Here is a 17,444-nt window from a genome sequence, read left to right on the forward strand (position 1 = left end):
CTCGGTGATTAAAAGCTCAAGGCTGCGGAAAAAGCAGCCAACTGAGCTGCTTTTGTTGACAAAAATTGTGAGCATCGACAGGATGAAAAAAAAAAAGTGGAAGATCATCCAGTTTTTTTTTTTTTTTAATAATTGTGGTTCTCATGAAAAAATATGAATTCGCGTGAAATGTCGACATATTAAAGAAAAGAAAAAGATGAGTAAAGTATTAGCTAAAATATAAGAAAAAATTATCTTGATGAAAGGTGAAGATTAATGAGAGAAAAAAATTGAGTTAAAAAAATTACTTTATGCAAAGTAAAAGCAAAATTACATAAAGAGGATTCTAAATAAAAGAGAAGTCAAGACGAATTCGTAAACTAGAAGAAATAGAAACAGATGAAAAAAAAAATGCTAGACAGATAATTAAATCTGTAGGCGTAATGAAAGGTGTGCTGCTGTCTTACTGTCACAGGTAAGACGGGCGAATCCTCTTGTCGGGGATGTATAGGTGGGATGATCCTAACACACAAATCATCTAGATGGTTCACGAAATCGTAATGACACGATTGTAAACAAACCATACCACGGGCGGGATTGAACCCGCGGTCACAGTGGTGCCTATGCTAACCTTCCTATGGTGTAGAAATATACCTAGTTGGACGAATCTTATTGTGGCTAGCTGGTCCAGTGGCTAACGCGACGGTCTGGAGTTTTGAGACTCTCTGACCGCGGGTTCAATCCCGCCCGTGGTATGGTTTCATCTAGATGGTTCCTGTTACTGTTAGATATCAAGGTGGGTCCTGTTACTGTTACAGATATCCAGGTGGCTCCTGTTACTGTCATATATGTATTCGGGTCCTGTTACTGTCAAATATCCAGGTGGGTCCTGTTACTGTCACATATCAAAGAGGATCCTGTTACTGTTAGAGGTATGCAGGTGTGTCATATAGTTGTGACGGATATTAAAGTGGGTCCTCTTGCTTTAAGTGCCCACTAGCACCCATCTCTTACCTGGAGGTTACCTGGAGGTTATTCCGGGGATCAACGCCCCCGCGGCCCGGTCCATGACCAGGCCTCCCGATGGATCAGGGTCTGATCAACTAGGCTGTTACTGCTGGCCGCACGCAGTCCAACGTACGAGCCACAGCGCGGCTGATCCGGCATTGACTTTAGGTATCTGTCCAGCTCTCTCTTGAAGGCAGCCAGGGGTTTATTGGCAATTCCCCTAATGCTTGATGGGAGGCTGTTGAACAGTTTTGGGCCCCGGACACTTACGTGTTTTCTCTTAGTGTACCAATGGCGCCCCTACTTTTTATTGGGGGCATTTTGCATCGCCTGCCCAGTCTTTTACTTTCGTAGGGAGTGATTTCTGTGTGCAGATTTGGGACCATTCCTTCCAAGATTTTCCAAGTGTAGATTATGATATATCTCTCCCTCCTGCGTTCCAACGAGTACAAGTCAAGTGCTTCCAACTCCACTTTTAATAATCTGTGGGGGTGTCGAAGTTGGAAATTTTTAAGGTGACTCCACGCCTTTCCCAAGCTGCCTCTGAAGTGAGTTCTGGTGACTCAATGACATGATGTTGTCGTCTCAGCGGTGATTGTTGTGGTAACTCTTCATGACGTGATAGAACTATCCCTGAGAGGTGAGTGTCATGTTCACTCTTCATGGCGTATCACGTCATGAAGAGTGAACATGCTACGCTAACCCAGTAATACGTCGCCAGTTGACTGTCATGAATATATTTTCGTCCCCGTCTGCTCTAAAAGATATCCAGAGAAATTTAACAAACTTGAAAAAAAAATATTTGTGGGGACAATAACAGCTCTGTGTCTTGGTCCACAAGCGGCCGGAGGACGACTCTCACTAACCACCCATCAGACTCATTACCTCTCTAGACGAGAACTGAGAAGCTGCAGGAAGAAACTTGTAAATAATAAAACACTACGGAGAGGTAATCTCGCTCTCTCTCTCTCTCCTTGCAGGGCTGCAAGGAGGCGCTGGGTAATTGCCGATCTATCAAGAATAGTGAGGTGACTCTGCAGGTGTCTGGGAGAATGGTAGGTGTGGTGCAGGTGTCTGGGAGAATGGTAGGTGTGATGCAGGTGTCTGGGAGAATGGTAGGTGTGGTGCAGGTGGTAAGGGAGAGTGGTAGATGTGGTGCAAGTGGTAAGGAAGAGTGGTAGGTGTAGTGAAGGTGTCTGGGAGAGTGGTAGATGTGGTTCAGGTGTCTGAGAGAGTGGTAGGTGTGGCGCAGGTGTCTGAGAGTGGTAGGTGTGGCGCAGGTGTCTGGGAGAGTGGTTGGTGTGGTGCAGGTGTCTGGGAGAGTGGTAGGTGTGGTGCAGGTGTCTGGGAGAGTGGTAGGTGTTATGCAGGTGTCTGGGAGAGTGGGTGTAGTGCAGGTGTCCGGGAGAGTGGTAGGTGTGGTACAGGTGTCTGGGAGAGTGGTAGGTGTGGTACAGGTGTCTGGGAGTGGTAGGCGTGGTGCAGGTGTCTGGGAGTGGTAGGCGTGGTGCAGGTGTCTGGGAGAGTGGTAAGTGTGATTCAGGTGTCTGGGAAAGTTGTAGGTGTGGTGCAGGTGTCTGGGAGAGTGGTAGACGTGGCGCAGGTGTCTGGGAGAGTGGGTGTGGTCCAGGTGTCTGGGAGAGTGGTAGGTGTGGTGCAGGTGTCTGGGAGAGTGGTAGGTGTGGTGCAGGTGTCTGGGAGAGTGGTAGGTGTGGTGCAGGTGTCTGGGAGAGTGGTAGGTGTGGTGCAGATGTCTGGGAGACTGGTAGGTGGTGCAGGTGTCTGGGAGAGTGGTAGGTGTGGTGCAGGTGTCTGGGAGAGTGGTAGGTGTGGTGCAGGTGTCTGGGAGAGTGGGTGTGGTGCAGGTGTCTGGGAGAGTGGTAGGTGTGGTGCAGGTGTCTGGGAGAGTGGTAGGTGTGGTGCAGGTGTCTGGGAGAGTGGTAGGTGTGGTGCAGGTGTCTGGGAGAGTGGTAGGTGTGGTGCAGGTGTCTGGGAGAGTGTTAGGTGTGGTGCAGGTGTTGACAGACCTGTATTGAGGAGGAAGAAAGGTTGATGAATGAGGATGTGAATAACACTAAGGTCCCAATATGAGTAACGGAAGATGCGCTGAGATCCCAGTGTGAGTGACGGAAGTGAGAGTAGCTGCCATGAATGTTTCGAGTGCCAGGGAAGAGTGGCACTATGTATGTCAATGTCAGGACTAATTCTGCCGTCCCTGGGAAAAGTGAGAACGTTTATGTATGCGTGTGTAAATTCGTGAGGGTATGTGAGACAGCGTATAATTTTGCAGCAGTGGGAGACAACATGTAAGCTTGCAGCAGTGGAAGACTGTGTATGTTTGCAGCAGTGGGAGACTGCGTAAGTTTGCAGCAGTGGGAGACTGCGTAAGTTTGCAGAAGTGGGAGACTGCGTAAGTTTGCAGCAGTGGGAGACGTTAGCAGTGTTGGGTGATTAAGCTGAGAGGAGACAGCTGCGTCGTAAGGAAAGAACCAGGAACCACTGTTGTCAGTCAGTCATAATTGACAATCTCACCGCCAGACGGTTCTCAGCACAGCGGGAAACACTACTGCTGTCAGTCAATCACAACTGACAACCTCACCACCAGATGGCCCTCAGCACAGAGGGGAAACTATTGTTGTCAGTCCTTCGCTCGTGACAACCTCACCGCTAGATGGTTGCCAGGACCGCAGGAAGCATTACGCTTGTCTGCTCTTCAGATGTTTCTCACGAGCACATAACACATCACTCCAAATTAGCACAATAAGATCGTAAAGCCAAATAAATAAATATATTAATCAAGTTTCTACTGAGAGTATACTAAGATACGGCATCGTAGAAGCCACCTGTCAACATATTTGCAACATTTATGACACATGTGCAACACTTAGGCAGCTTTATAGCTTTATTGTGGAGACTTTTGCCACAATGACTATCAATAAAGCCACTGGTTGGTGAATCGTCTCCATAATACACATATCCAAGTGTTGCAGATGTGCCTAATTTATCTACTTGTCTGTTTTGTATTATTATTATAATCAAGGGGGAAGCGCTAAACCCGGAGGATTATACAGCGCCTGGGGGGAGGGATGTGGAAGGCATTCAGGCTTAATTCGGGGAACTGGAGCACAGATCCAATTCCCTAAATCAAGAGCCCCTCACCAACATCAAGGAACCTTCCTTGAGGGGTCTGTTTTGTAAACCTTTAATATACGTACTACTGGCAACATCATTCACGATCGAGGCGAGGGGAGGTATGACCAGACCTTTGGTAAGATGGGGAAGGAAGAAGGATGGGTAAGGATGGAAATATGGGAAAATGGTGGGTGGGTGGAGGGGAGGTGGGGTAATAAAGGTAAGTGACCTAACCACTTTGGTGCATTTTATATAAGTGTGTGTGTGCGTGTGTTGTGTTATTCATGTATACATTGAACTCATAAGATGGGTATACTTCCTGAGTCCTGCCCATCAGCTGCTCCCAGTTATACCAACTGTATATGCTTGCATGCCGCTGAGTTGGAAAGATGCATACTTTTTGCACTTGCCTTTCGGTCCTGGGGCCTTGATCACTTCAGAAGTGATATCTATATATAAAACCCTATTTTTAAAGGGGTGGACCGGTAAGCCAACAGAAGGCCTCGGTCAAATGACTAAAAGTTCCATCGGCGGGTCATGTGACTAAGACCCGTGTCAGGAAACACTTGTCGTGTTTCCTGATGAATCTTGCCTAACCTAACCTCAGAAGTGATCAAGGTCCCAGGACCGAAACGTTTTCTAATAAGTATGTCCTAGTGTTTGCTCAAGTGTCTTTCTAAACTAACTTGTCGGTGTCCATTACCAAGGTTCATACCAGCTGTGACTTTCTACCAATGAGATTACGCGAACATGTTACACCACTACCCACGGTTTCTTGAGCTGTGCAAAACTGCGTTAAAAATGAGGCAAGGCTTTTTGTAATGTACAAAACTGAAACAGTAATGGTCTACGGGGTCTGGCGTCGTGGATAAAGTACCGTGTACTCTGATGCAGAGTTTGCAGGTTCGAGTCCTGCTGTGGACGTAGAGATAATGTTTATAAAAAATTCCCCGAGCCAAAATGGTAACTTTTCCTTCATCTCCAACCTAGACATATATCACCACCTCACTACACACCAAGCCTGTAAATGAAGTGGTGCAAAAATCTTTCTCGATTCCCATTATTAAAATAAGATTTTATATATTAAGCTCCGACACTGAAGATAGTTGTCCTCAATGCAATTTAACATAAATAATTACAACAAAAATGTTTTGAAATAAACAAAATGCAATAAGACTGCATAATAATAAAAAAAATAAACACTTATCGCTATACTCCAGCAGCTGACACCAAACAGTGGATATATACACCGTAAGGTGTATATCTCACCGTATACATGCTGAGAATTTTAATCCTTATTTAAAAAATTGATGTATTCTTGACTGGTGTTGAAAAAGTTGTGTACATCCTTAATGATCCTCGTGTGTCGATGGGCTTTAGGACCAATTAGCCAACCGACACTTTAAGCCCGTTCACATTATTTTAATTCAGTTCCCGTCATATTACATGTCAACAAATCACCAGGATTAAATTAGTTTGGACCAATCCATTTATTAGTCACAAAAAATGTCATTTAGCGGTGTGCCCAATACAATGAGATATTTTTTGCGATTATTAATATGAAGAGCTAAACCAGTGGGTCATACAGCACTATAATATTGAGGGCTCGATCCCCTGTACGTTATTCACAAGCGAAGCTCTATCACTCAGGCTTTCGGTAAAATGCAGCAGCAGCAGCAGCAGCAGTAAGAGTGAAAACACAACAAAGAAGCAAAAACTGAGGTGTTTCCAGAGGCGGTGGCAACTGGAAGTCAGTGGGAGAGAAGCAGCTTATGGAGACATACTGTGTTCCAGGCTCCAGCATCACCACACGTTTTCATCACTACTAACTGGGACTTGGGGAATGGCACTCCTGGCTCAACATATCCTCATTCTGACGACAAAGACCAGGTCGGAAAATTAGTATTTTATTGAAAACTTTTCGCTGTGCAGATCTTTATTAAATCACGAGCTTGATAAAGCTCTGCACAGTGAAAAATTGTCCTGATAAAAGCTTACTTCAGTAGCTTATCTTGTCATCATACTTGTTAGCAAGACGCCATTTCAGCCGCATCCTCATTCCGCAGCGTTCGTTTCATACAAGTCTCCCAAAGTCAATTCTGAAAATTTCGCTGCATGCAGACTGCATATATATTGTCCTTTTTAGGTTAACTTTATATAACAGAAAAACGTCAACAGAACCATCGCTACCCCACCTTCATGAGACCGTAGACACCGTTTTGTCTCGTCCTCACAAGTGTCATCACTATTAAACAGATCTTGTGACCTGACAGACAGAATAACAGCAACAGGCTGCACATCTAAAAGAGAAATGGTTATAACTATGGCCATAATTTTTAAAGGGGTGGACCGGTAAGCCAGCAGAAGGCCTCGGTCAGATGACCGAGGCCTTCCGCTGGCGGGTCATCATATGACTAAGACCCGCGTCAGGAAACAAGCCTTACCCAACCTAACCTGCACACTAGTACTTAGTTGGTAACAACCAATGTGAATACTAAAAGACTGGAAACCAGGCACAGCAACTAGACTTTAATACACCAGGCTTTCATGCATTGACAGTGACACAACGGACCTTGGCCAGGCATCATAAAGGATCCTGAGGATGACAGCTTGACAAAAAAAAGCCTCAGAAGACAAGTAGTGAAGTCTTTACAACGGCAGCTGGCAGAACGAGTCCCACCACGTGAATAGTGGCAGGTGGTGTCTGCCAGTGATAGCGGGTGAATACTGCCACTGCATCGAGGGACATTAAGAAGTGACGGGTCATCATAAGTCATCACAGTTTATGTTTACTCTGCTCGTTGTTGCTCTTTTCTCTGAGTTTTATGCTCTCGTGAAACTGTGTACTCACCTATTTGTGGCTGCAGGGGTTGAGTCTCTCAACCTGTCCCTTCCCCATACACACATACAAACATCTAACAAAATATAACAGTTCAGATCCATCATACATAGGTTCCATAGGCATTAAACATGTATTGCCTTGCAAGATATCGCAGCATTATCTTTAGATAAGACAGTCGCTATATGATTAGATTGTAATATATAAAAGAGCAATTCCGTAATATCCAAATAAATAAATATTTACTCTGATATTATTATATTTCCCTGAAGAGGTACCTTCAGGTGGTTGCTTGATTTTTTTTCCTTTTTATCACTGCGATTTTCGTTTATAATTTGAGAACGCCTCATTCGATAGGCATTAAATTTTCAACACTGATGCACTGTAACTGTGTGATGGTTGTTTAATTATGGGCATGTGTTGGCGCCCTCTGGTCACATACATAGATCATTCCAGGATTTGGTTTTCGTGCGATAACATGAGAATGCTTTGTATGGTCGTCTTAAGCTTCCAACTCTGATTTATCCTATTTAGAAGACTGGTATTGTTATTGGTTTGTCGGCGCAAATTTGCCAATTTTTATTTTTAATTTGATGTAAAATGCTTCTGAACAACTTCAGTGTTCAGTGATTAATGCAGGTAATATCAGAACAGGATGGCAACCATGTATATGCAAATTTGCTATTACGATTTCGCAAGTCAGTTAATAAACTTGGAATTGTTGGTTTCTGAACAATTTTGGAGAATGCTACGTCCGATCGGCTTCAAAAAAAAAAAAGTTTCTTGGAACTCTGGGTACATGCAGTCGCCCTTTTGTTATTTTAATATAGATCATTTCCGATTTTGGTTTCCATGCCACGAAATACTTCTATTATGTTCATGGGTAAGCGCTAAGCCTAAAGGAATTATATAATGACTGACGAATGGCAGAAAATCACTTCTGGTCCAAGAAAAAAAGAGAGTAGTTCCAATCCCTTGAATGAAGAACCCTTCACCAGCATCAAGGCACCCGCCCCCTTGATGGGCGAAATCTGATAGCTACACTTCTCGTGTTAGCGCTCACAAGATGAACGAGCCTATCCTCATTCCCTTAACATTGTTACACAATGTCCAACACGTCAAACAGGACTTGCATTTAAGTTAGGCTACGCTTCGTACATGTACTCGCTCCAACTTCATCTGCAATAAATTAACCTAACTTGAATGGTAAGGGTAGGTTATTTTATAGGAACGTCATCAAGGCTGCATGTCGCCTGTACACCACCAGTCGACGATGCTTTATCCCTGATATAGAGTAATGTATGATTTAAATCAGGGATCCCCAACCTGCGGCACGAGGGCCGCATGTCGCCCTTCTAGGAAATGGATGCGGCCCTCACATGTAGGTTCCTCACTGCAGTGTCAACAACTACATATTACCACTATTCATAAAACTATAAAAATTACAAAATGCGGCCCTCCTTTAAATCTGGCTTTTCAAATTGGTCCTTTCATACTAAAAGGTTCAGGACTATTGATTTAAATGTACATACACTGCTGCTCTCAATGCATGCACATACATTATTATTATTATTACAGTACATTAGTGGGAAAGCGCTGAACCCGTCAGGGTCCTACAGCGCCTCGGGGGATGGATGGTATTCAGAAATGACTTAAGAAATCGTAATGACACGATTGCAAATAAACCATACCCCCGGCGACGGGCTGGAGTTTTGAGACTCTATGACCGCGGGTTCAATCCCGGCCGGGGGTATGGTTTATTCAGAAATGATTCAAGAATTTGAGTACACGTCAAGTTCCTTGGATCAAGATCCCCCACCAACATCAAGGAACGTCCCTTGAGCGGCATACACATGGAGAGATACACACTTCAGAATACAAAGTGAAGTCACATGGTAACATCATGTAACAACATAACTAATGAGGTAACAATATATAACAACTAATTCGGTAACAATATGTAGCAACAACTAATGATCATAACAGATCAATCATCATGAGGAGGCAATTACTAATGATTAATGTTTATTTTGATTTAAATTATCAAAATGCAATGTTTTATTCACGCATAATTCACAAATGATGTTTAACATCTTAAAAACTTGAAACTTCACAAGCCTCATGCCACTTGAAGCAGCAGAATTAATACATCATGACGAAATTAACAATTTCTCTGTTAACTTCAGAACTTCATATTAACGTAAAAAAAATTCCGAAAGAAAACCCACTAAGAACAAAGATTCAAAATCAATGTTATTAATAGTAGTCAGTGATGAATGACCTATTAGGATTAAAGTTTTTTAAATACAATTATAATAACGATAGGGGTTAAAATATTACAAATACTCGTATTTTGCGTCACTGTCAGCTGCAGTACTACACAGAACTGAGATTTCTCTTTGTTACCATAGTATCAGTTGCGAGAGGAGTGGGACCCACATAATGACTGGTGTTACTCTATCATATGATGTAGTGTGTTATTGTTTGTTGCATCTGGCCTCGGCACCTTCTCCTTTTTCCACTGAGTCTTCTCGCCTTGCAGTGACAGCTGCAATCGTGCAACAAAAAAACGTCAACATTTGACGAGATAAGCATGACCTTCATCATAACAAGTTCCTTGTTGTTTATAACCATTCTCAATACACATGTCTCAGTTTCAGTAAAAAAAAATCAGAGTTCAAAATACAGTAGTCATCAGACTGGAATGGTTACCCAAAACATATTACTTGTGAGTGTTATTTATTGTAAACATCATTTTCAATCAGGCGCGATTCTTAGCAGATCATATTATAATTATCTCAGGCACAGAGTTGAACGCTGAACTCGCAGGATTCATACAGCGCCTGGGAATGGGAAGATGATGAATCCAAAGGAGTTTAGTGTCATTTTCTTCGAGCAAGAAGCTTACATCGGCCTTAAGACACCTACCTCCCTTAAAGGCTTAACGTTAAAAACATATATTTACTGTATACATTTTTTTATATCTTATTATCTCACTAAAAGAAACAACCACACTTCGAGGTTAGTGCTTTGATTTTTCGTATGGGGTGTAGCATGAATATTCATCACACCAGTTCAATGTGCTACGAATGTTATAATTCATCACATTAGTTCAATTTGGTACGAATGTTATAATTCATCACATTAGTTCAATTTGGTACGAATGTTATAATTCATCACATTATTTCAATGTAGTACGAATGTAATAATTCATCACACCAGCTCCATGTGGTAGAAATTTTATAATTCATCACACCAGCTCCATGTGGTGATGTTGCACATAAACAATACCGCACACCAATCCTACATACACACACCACCCCCATCATACACATATTCCGTCCATAATAGACGATGCGAATAATGAAGGTAGAGGTGCCTAGAGAGAGTTTCCACCTGGCCGCGTCTACACAACCAACCCTCACCACGGTCATCACAACACTGTCCGCTTTTTCCCCTCCCTTGGGTAGAGTAGTACTGTATATACACCCACTCCACTCTTCACTACCCTGCCTTCTCCACCCTCCAATACCACGCCCAATCCACCCAACACCCCGCCCTCACCTCTTTACAATACCATGCTCGAAGGTGCTGCGTAGAGACCATTCCATTCACAATCGCGAGGTCCCAGATTCGATTCACTGGTACTCCAAAAATGTATATAGGCAAGTTTCCTTACACCCCTGCCCATTAGCGGTTAAAATAGGTACCCGTGTGTTAGCAGACTGTTGTGGGTCGCATCCAGGGAAAAAGTATATAAAAAAAAATCAGTCCTGCTGGAATGTCATATCCTGTGTTGACAACGCTTCAATTCTGTGTACGAAAACTCCAAAACCTGCTGGAAGTATTAGTGTTAATTTAAAAGTATCCGTGTGCTTTATTAAATCAAAACTGCCAAGGAACACACGACCACTATGACAAACACCACACACAGCACTCACCCTATAACACAAGTCTCCTAACTCATGATGCCCTGGTTACCTAGCAATACGGAAACACCTATAAGTTAGTTGATTAATGTGGCTCACACTGTACGGTAACGTATCAAAAGGACCCAATGTGGTTAGGTATATGGTATACAGTCGTTCCGGAAACTACAGCAAATCACATCAAAAGATAAGCAGAGGTATCGTCAAGGATATTCACACCTGTTAGGACTGGATTGTCAGAGATGTCCGATAACAACACCACTTCAGCTTGGTGACGCAATGTATGTTCTGATGACGCAGCATATGTTTAGATAAGTGGAAGTATGAATATCATCTGAGGATGCCACTTGCTGCATACAGATGACAGGAATGATTACTCAAGCCTTTTAGTCTTCATTCTCGCTTAGTCGACTTTTAAACACACACACACATAATTGTCCGGAAGTGGAATAGTCTAGCAAGTGATGTAGTGGAGGCAGGAACCATACATAGCTTTAAGACGAGGTATGCCAAAGCTCAGGGAGCAGAAAGAGGACCTAGTAGCGATCAGTGAAGAGGCGGGGCCAGGAGCCGAGTCTCGATCCCTGCAACCACAGTTAGGTGAGTACAATTAGGCGAGTACACGCGCAAGCGCGCACATACACTCACACCCACCTACGTGCACGCACGTGCGCACACGCACACACACACACACACACACACACACACACACACACACACACACACACACACACACCAAAAAAAAAAAACCCTAGTAACAATGCACACACCAACTAGAACCTCACCTCTTCCATTGTACACAAATGCAGATGAATTATGAAACAACAGAGGCAGCCCTAGACCAGACATCATAGCTAACACAGATAAAACTAACAAATAATAACAGATGCCATAGTCTCAACGTGATACTAAATAATGAGGAAAGAGGTAACAGGTGAAGGGGAGGAGTTGCAGAGCTAATCAGGAACCAGTGGAATGTTGAAGAGATGAGAGAGAGAAATAGAAATGGGTCAACTGACGACACAGTCAATCATGTTTGAGGTTCCAAGTAGTAACAGCAGTGCTCTACAACCCACTACCAAATAGCAGGAGACCAAGACAGGCCTATGAAGACAAAGCAATAGCTGGCAGCAAAGTGGAAGCAACGAGAGTCTACATAGCCAAAGCAAAGCTACTAATCATGGCAGATTTCAACCACAAAAATACTCAGAAAGCGGGACCCAAATGGAAAGTTCAGAAACGGGGAAAGCAAAGGCCATAGAGATGGTGATGTGAAACTTTGTATCAGCACAGAATGGATGTAGAATTTACCAAATGTTCTTCTGATATAGTTAAAACAGAATATGAGAAGCTTCTGGTGATAGCGACCAGTGCTGAATATCGGATACCTTGTGGAAGTAAGCACTGAGGGAAGATTAGAAAGTGAGGGAATATGGGAGAGACCAGCTTTCAGAAGAGGAAACTTTGAATGGATGAGAGAATTCCTAAATGTAATACAATCGGAAAGGAAAGTCAATCTATGAAATGACAGAGCTCCTAGCCGGAAATTGAGGCAGAGAATTTCATATCAGAAGAGGAGGAAATGACAAAAAAAAGAGCCCAGGGTTCAACCAAAGATGCAGAGATGAAAAACTAAAAGCGCAAGAGCGTATACAAATTGTAGAAAGCGAAGGACAGAAGAAAACAGAGAAGCGAGCAGAAGAGCCAGAAACGAAAGAAAGTGCAAGGTTGAGGAGAGAAAATAAACAACAATTTTAGAATGACATAGCAGCAAAAGCCAAGGCTGCTTCACAGTCACACCAGAAAGTAATGAACAAACATGAGGTTGAGGAAGGATGTACCAACATGGTGAGTGAACGGCAGTGATATCCAACTGTAATACGTCACACACTCTGACACAGTAACACATGTCACACACACACACAAAGGCGGGGCCAGCTGTGACCCGACCCCTGCAACCACAACTAGGTGAGCACACACACACACACACACACACACACACACACACACACACACTTAATCCTACATATATATTCTAATGTGTGCAGTTTACCTTGGAAATGTTTTGGGTTCTGAGAGCCTGAGCAGCAATATAGAGCTAGGCTCCAGCAGCTTAAAAGGCTGACTTGATGGAGAAGCGAGTCCACACCTCTCACACATCTTTCCAAACGATATACATAAATCCTTCTATAAAAGAAAATTGCTAATGCTTTGGATACATTTCAGGGAGTCAGCAGAGTGGGTTTAGATTTTAAGGAAACAATGTTTTCAAATGACTTGTTATGATTTCTTAAGTTTTGAAAGTTTTTAAAAATATATTTCAACGAGAAAGGAAAATTTAATATTACGTAAGATGAAAGTGATATATTGCAGTTTAGCTGTAAATTAGTTTCCTAATTTCAATTCCCTAATAGAGCCACTATGTGTGTTTCCTTACTATGTGGAAGTCTGCTAAAGAGGTTATTCTAGAAATGGTTTCTGTGAGTGTGTTTACATCTAGGTTCTTTTTCTTTACTCTTTTCTTGATTTTTCTGCCTTCGTTACCAGTCACATTAGCATCGGTCTACTTAACTCTAAGATTCACTCTTTTTGGCTTTTGTGCTGTGTCATCTGTCTCTCTGGAGTCGGCTTGAGCCCTTGTTGAGCCCTTGTTTAGTGTGTGTGTCCAGTGCACACACACACACACACACACACACACACCTGCGTGCACATGCACGCACCTTTCAATAACATGCAACTGACTAAGCAGATTACTCGCTAAGCCGCTTAAACTGACAATAGAACCAGTCGCCGAACTGTTTGGCTATTTTTGTCCTGTGATTTCCTGCGTGGATGTTCGGCTCAGCACACACACACACACACACACACACACACACACACACACACACACACACACACACACACACACACACACACACACATACACACACACACAGAATAAGTCAGAAGAAGTTAAAATACAAGCTAGAAAATATGAGTTACTAAAAGAGGCTGAAAGTGCTATGTCTTCGTTGGCCGCCAGGAGGAAAAGAAAACATATTCACATATAAGATTATACAAAGGCACGGAAGATATCAAGATTTTTCAGCACTTGTAGTGAGAATGAAAGAGGCCACAAATGAAAATTGAAAAAAAAAAGAACTGAGGATCTACTACATTTTGTCCTTAAAGAATGGAAGAACCATAGAAGGCTAGAGAAGTTAGAATATTCTGCAACTATAAATGAAGACACAATATATGTTAGATTAAACACTGAAGAAGTCACCACTAATAATTTGTTTAAAAAACAAGTGATCAACGTGAGATGTATAACAGCCGTGTCTAGTATGTCCAGTCCACCTCACTGTGATGTATCTCAGCCGTGTCTAGTATGTCCAGTCCACCTCACTGTGATGTATCTCAGCCGTGTCTAGTATGTCCAGTCCACCTCACTGTGATGTATCTCAGCCGTGTCTAGTATGTCCAGTCCACCTCACTGTGATGTATCTCAGCCGTGTCTAGTATGTCCAGTCCACCTCACTGTGATGTATGACAACCGTGTCTAGTATGTCCAGTCCACCTCACTGTGATGTATCTCAGCCGTGTCTAGTATGTCCAGTCCACCTCACTGTGATGTATAACAACCGTGTCTAGTATGTCCAGTCCACCTCACTGTGATGTATGACAACCGTGTCTAGTATGTCCAGTCCACCTCACTGTGATGTATAACAACCGTGTCTAGTATGTCCAGTCCACCTCACTGTGATGTATAACAACCGTGTCTAGTATGTCCAGTCCACCTCACTGTGATGTATGACAACCGTGTCTAGTATGTCCAGTCCACCTCACTGTGATGTATCTCAGCCGTGTCTAGTATGTCCAGTCCACCTTACTATGATGTATAACAACAGTGTCTAGTATGTCCAGTCCACCTCACTGTGATGTATAACAACCGTGTCTAGTATGTCCAGTCCACCTCACTGTGATGTATAACAACCGTGTCTAGTATGTCCAGTCCACCTCACTGTGATGTATAACAACCGTGTCTAGTATGTCCAGTCCACCTCACTGTGATGTATAACAACCGTGTCTAGTATGTCCAGTCCACCTCACTGTGATGTATAACAACCGTGTCTAGTATGTCCAGTCCACCTCACTGTGATGTATAACAACCGTGTCTAGTATGTCCAGTCCACCTGTGATGTATAACAACCGTGTCTAGTATGTCCAGTCCACCTCACTGTGATGTATAACAACCGTGTCTAGTATGTCCAGTCCACCTCACTGTGATGTATAACAACCGTGTCTAGTATGTCCAGTCCACCTCACTGTGATGTATCTCAGCCGTGTCTAGTATGTCCAGTCCACCTCACTGTGATGTAAAACAACCATGTCTAGTATGTCCAGTCCACCTCACTGTGATGTATAACAACCGTGTCGGTATGTCCAGTCCACCTCACTGTGATGTATGACAACCGTGTCTAGTATGTCCAGTCCACCTCACTGTGATGTATGACAACCGTGTCTAGTATGTCCAGTCCACCTCACTGTGATGTATGACAACCGTGTCGGTATGTCCAGTCCACCTCACTGTGATGTATGACAACCGTGTCTAGTATGTCCAGTCCACCTCACTGTGATGTATTTCAGCCGTGTCTAGTATGTCCAGTCCACTTCACTGTGATGTATAACAACTGTGTCTAGTATGTCCAGTCCACCTCACTGTGATGTATCTCAGCCGTGTCTAGTATGTCCAGTCCACCTCACTGTGATGTATAACAACCGTGTCTAGTATGTCCAGTCCACCTCACTGTGATGTATCTCAGCCGTGTCTAGTATGTCCAGTCCACCTTACTATGATGTATAACAACAGTGTCTAGTATGTCCAGTCCACCTCACTATGATGTATAACAACCGTGTCTAGTATGTCCAGTCCACCTCACTGTGATGTATAACAACCGTGTCTAGTATGTCCAGTCCACCTCACTATGATAACAACCGTGTCTAGTATGTCCAGTCCACCTCACTGTGATGTATGACAACCGTGTCTAGTATGTCCAGTCCACCTCACTGTGATGTATCTCAGCCGTGTCTAGTATGTCCAGTCCACCTCACTGTGATGTATGACAACCGTGTCTAGTATGTCCAGTCCACCTCACTATGATGTATAACAACCGTGTCTAGTATGTCCAGTCCACCTCACTATGATGTATAACAACCGTGTCTAGTATGTCCAGTCCACCTCACTGTGATGTATCTCAGCCGTGTCTAGTATGTCCAGTCCACCTCACTGTTATGTATCTCAGCCGTGTCTAGTATGTCCAGTCCACCTCACTGTGATGTATCTCAGCCGTGTCTAGTATGTCCAGTCCACCTCACTGTGATGTATGACAACCGTGTCTAGTATGTCCAGTCCACCTCACTGTTATGTATCTCAGCCGTGTCTAGTATGTCCAGTCCACCTCACTGTGATGTATGACAACCGTGTCTAGTATGTCCAGTCCACCTCACTGTGATGTATGACAACCGTGTCTAGTATGTCCAGTCCACCTCACTGTGATGTATGACAACCGTGTCTAGTATGTCCAGTCCACCTCACTATGATGTATAACAACCGTGTCTAGTATGTCCAGTCCACCTCACTATGATGTATAACAACCGTGTCTAGTATGTCCAGTCCACCTCACTGTGATGTATCTCAGCCGTGTCTAGTATGTCCAGTCCACCTCACTGTGATGTATCTCAGCAGTGTCTAGTATGTCCAGTCCACCTCACTGTGATGTATCTCAGCAGTGTCTAGTATGTCCAGTCCACCTCACTGTTATGTATCTCAGCCGTGTCTAGTATGTCCAGTCCACCTCACTGTGATGTATCTCAGCCGTGTCTAGTATGTCCAGTCCACCTCACTGTGATGTATGACAACCGTGTCTAGTATGTCCAGTCCACCTCACTGTGATGTATGACAACCGTGTCTAAAGATTCATTTTCTTTACATTTGTAAACTGTTAACCCTTCAGCACAAGGACTTGTGTAAGTTCGATCTTCCGTTTAAGCGCGAGACAGACATGCAACCTAATTGTACTCACCGCCTGGGCTGCCTGTTGAGTGGTCAGGAACACTCCTCTTGGTATCATCCTTATAACGGTACTGTTGTCGTTGTTGTTGCTGATGTGCCGCTTGATTCAAAGTTTTCTAGGACATCCAACACTCGAAGCACATAATGTATTGTTTACTAAATACTGTTTACTTTATAGCTTGTCAAACAGACCAAACATGAAGCCAGGATGAAAACAGTGTTGGAAGTTATCGCAGCAGTCATCGGTGGTTGACAAACTGGTCCCAGGAGCTGGGGCTTGCTCCAGGCAAACATATAGTTGAACAGTCAGTAGCAGAGGATGTAGGGGAATGTTACAGGCAAGGATTTGAATTAAAGCATATGTTTCCCATTTGTAAATATGACCTTCGTTCAGATTCTGGTCTGGGAGCTGGAGGTTAACAACTGCAAGCACACACGCACACGCACTGACAGACTACATGCTACACAAGTTACAATGAGAGGGGCGGCGGTGGAGGGTGAG

General features: G+C 43.5%; 1 protein-coding gene across 7 annotated transcripts in view; it reads right to left on the reverse strand.

Annotated features, from left to right (window-relative positions):
- The window catches only part of tacc (transforming acidic coiled-coil protein), a 295,278-nt gene extending 278,263 nt beyond the window's left edge, over window positions 1–17,015 (reverse strand). For 5 of the 7 annotated variants that reach the window (XM_070090666.1, XM_070090673.1, XM_070090655.1 and 2 more), the window contains exon 1: window positions 10,355–10,401. Coding sequence is in view for 2 of the 7 variants with exons in the window: in XM_070090664.1 (XP_069946765.1) it covers window positions 16,953–17,000 (48 nt within the window). In the remaining 5 variants the exon portion in view is untranslated. Of the gene's footprint in view, window positions 1–10,354; window positions 10,402–16,952 lie in introns of those variants that run through there. The other 2 variants (XM_070090664.1, XM_070090657.1) reach the window with 1 other exon arrangement.
- Window positions 17,016–17,444: the final 429 nt, after the last annotated feature.

The sequence above is a fragment of the Cherax quadricarinatus genome, chromosome 32 (assembly GCF_038502225.1).
Source record: "Cherax quadricarinatus isolate ZL_2023a chromosome 32, ASM3850222v1, whole genome shotgun sequence".
NCBI lineage: Eukaryota > Metazoa > Arthropoda > Malacostraca > Decapoda > Parastacidae > Cherax > Cherax quadricarinatus.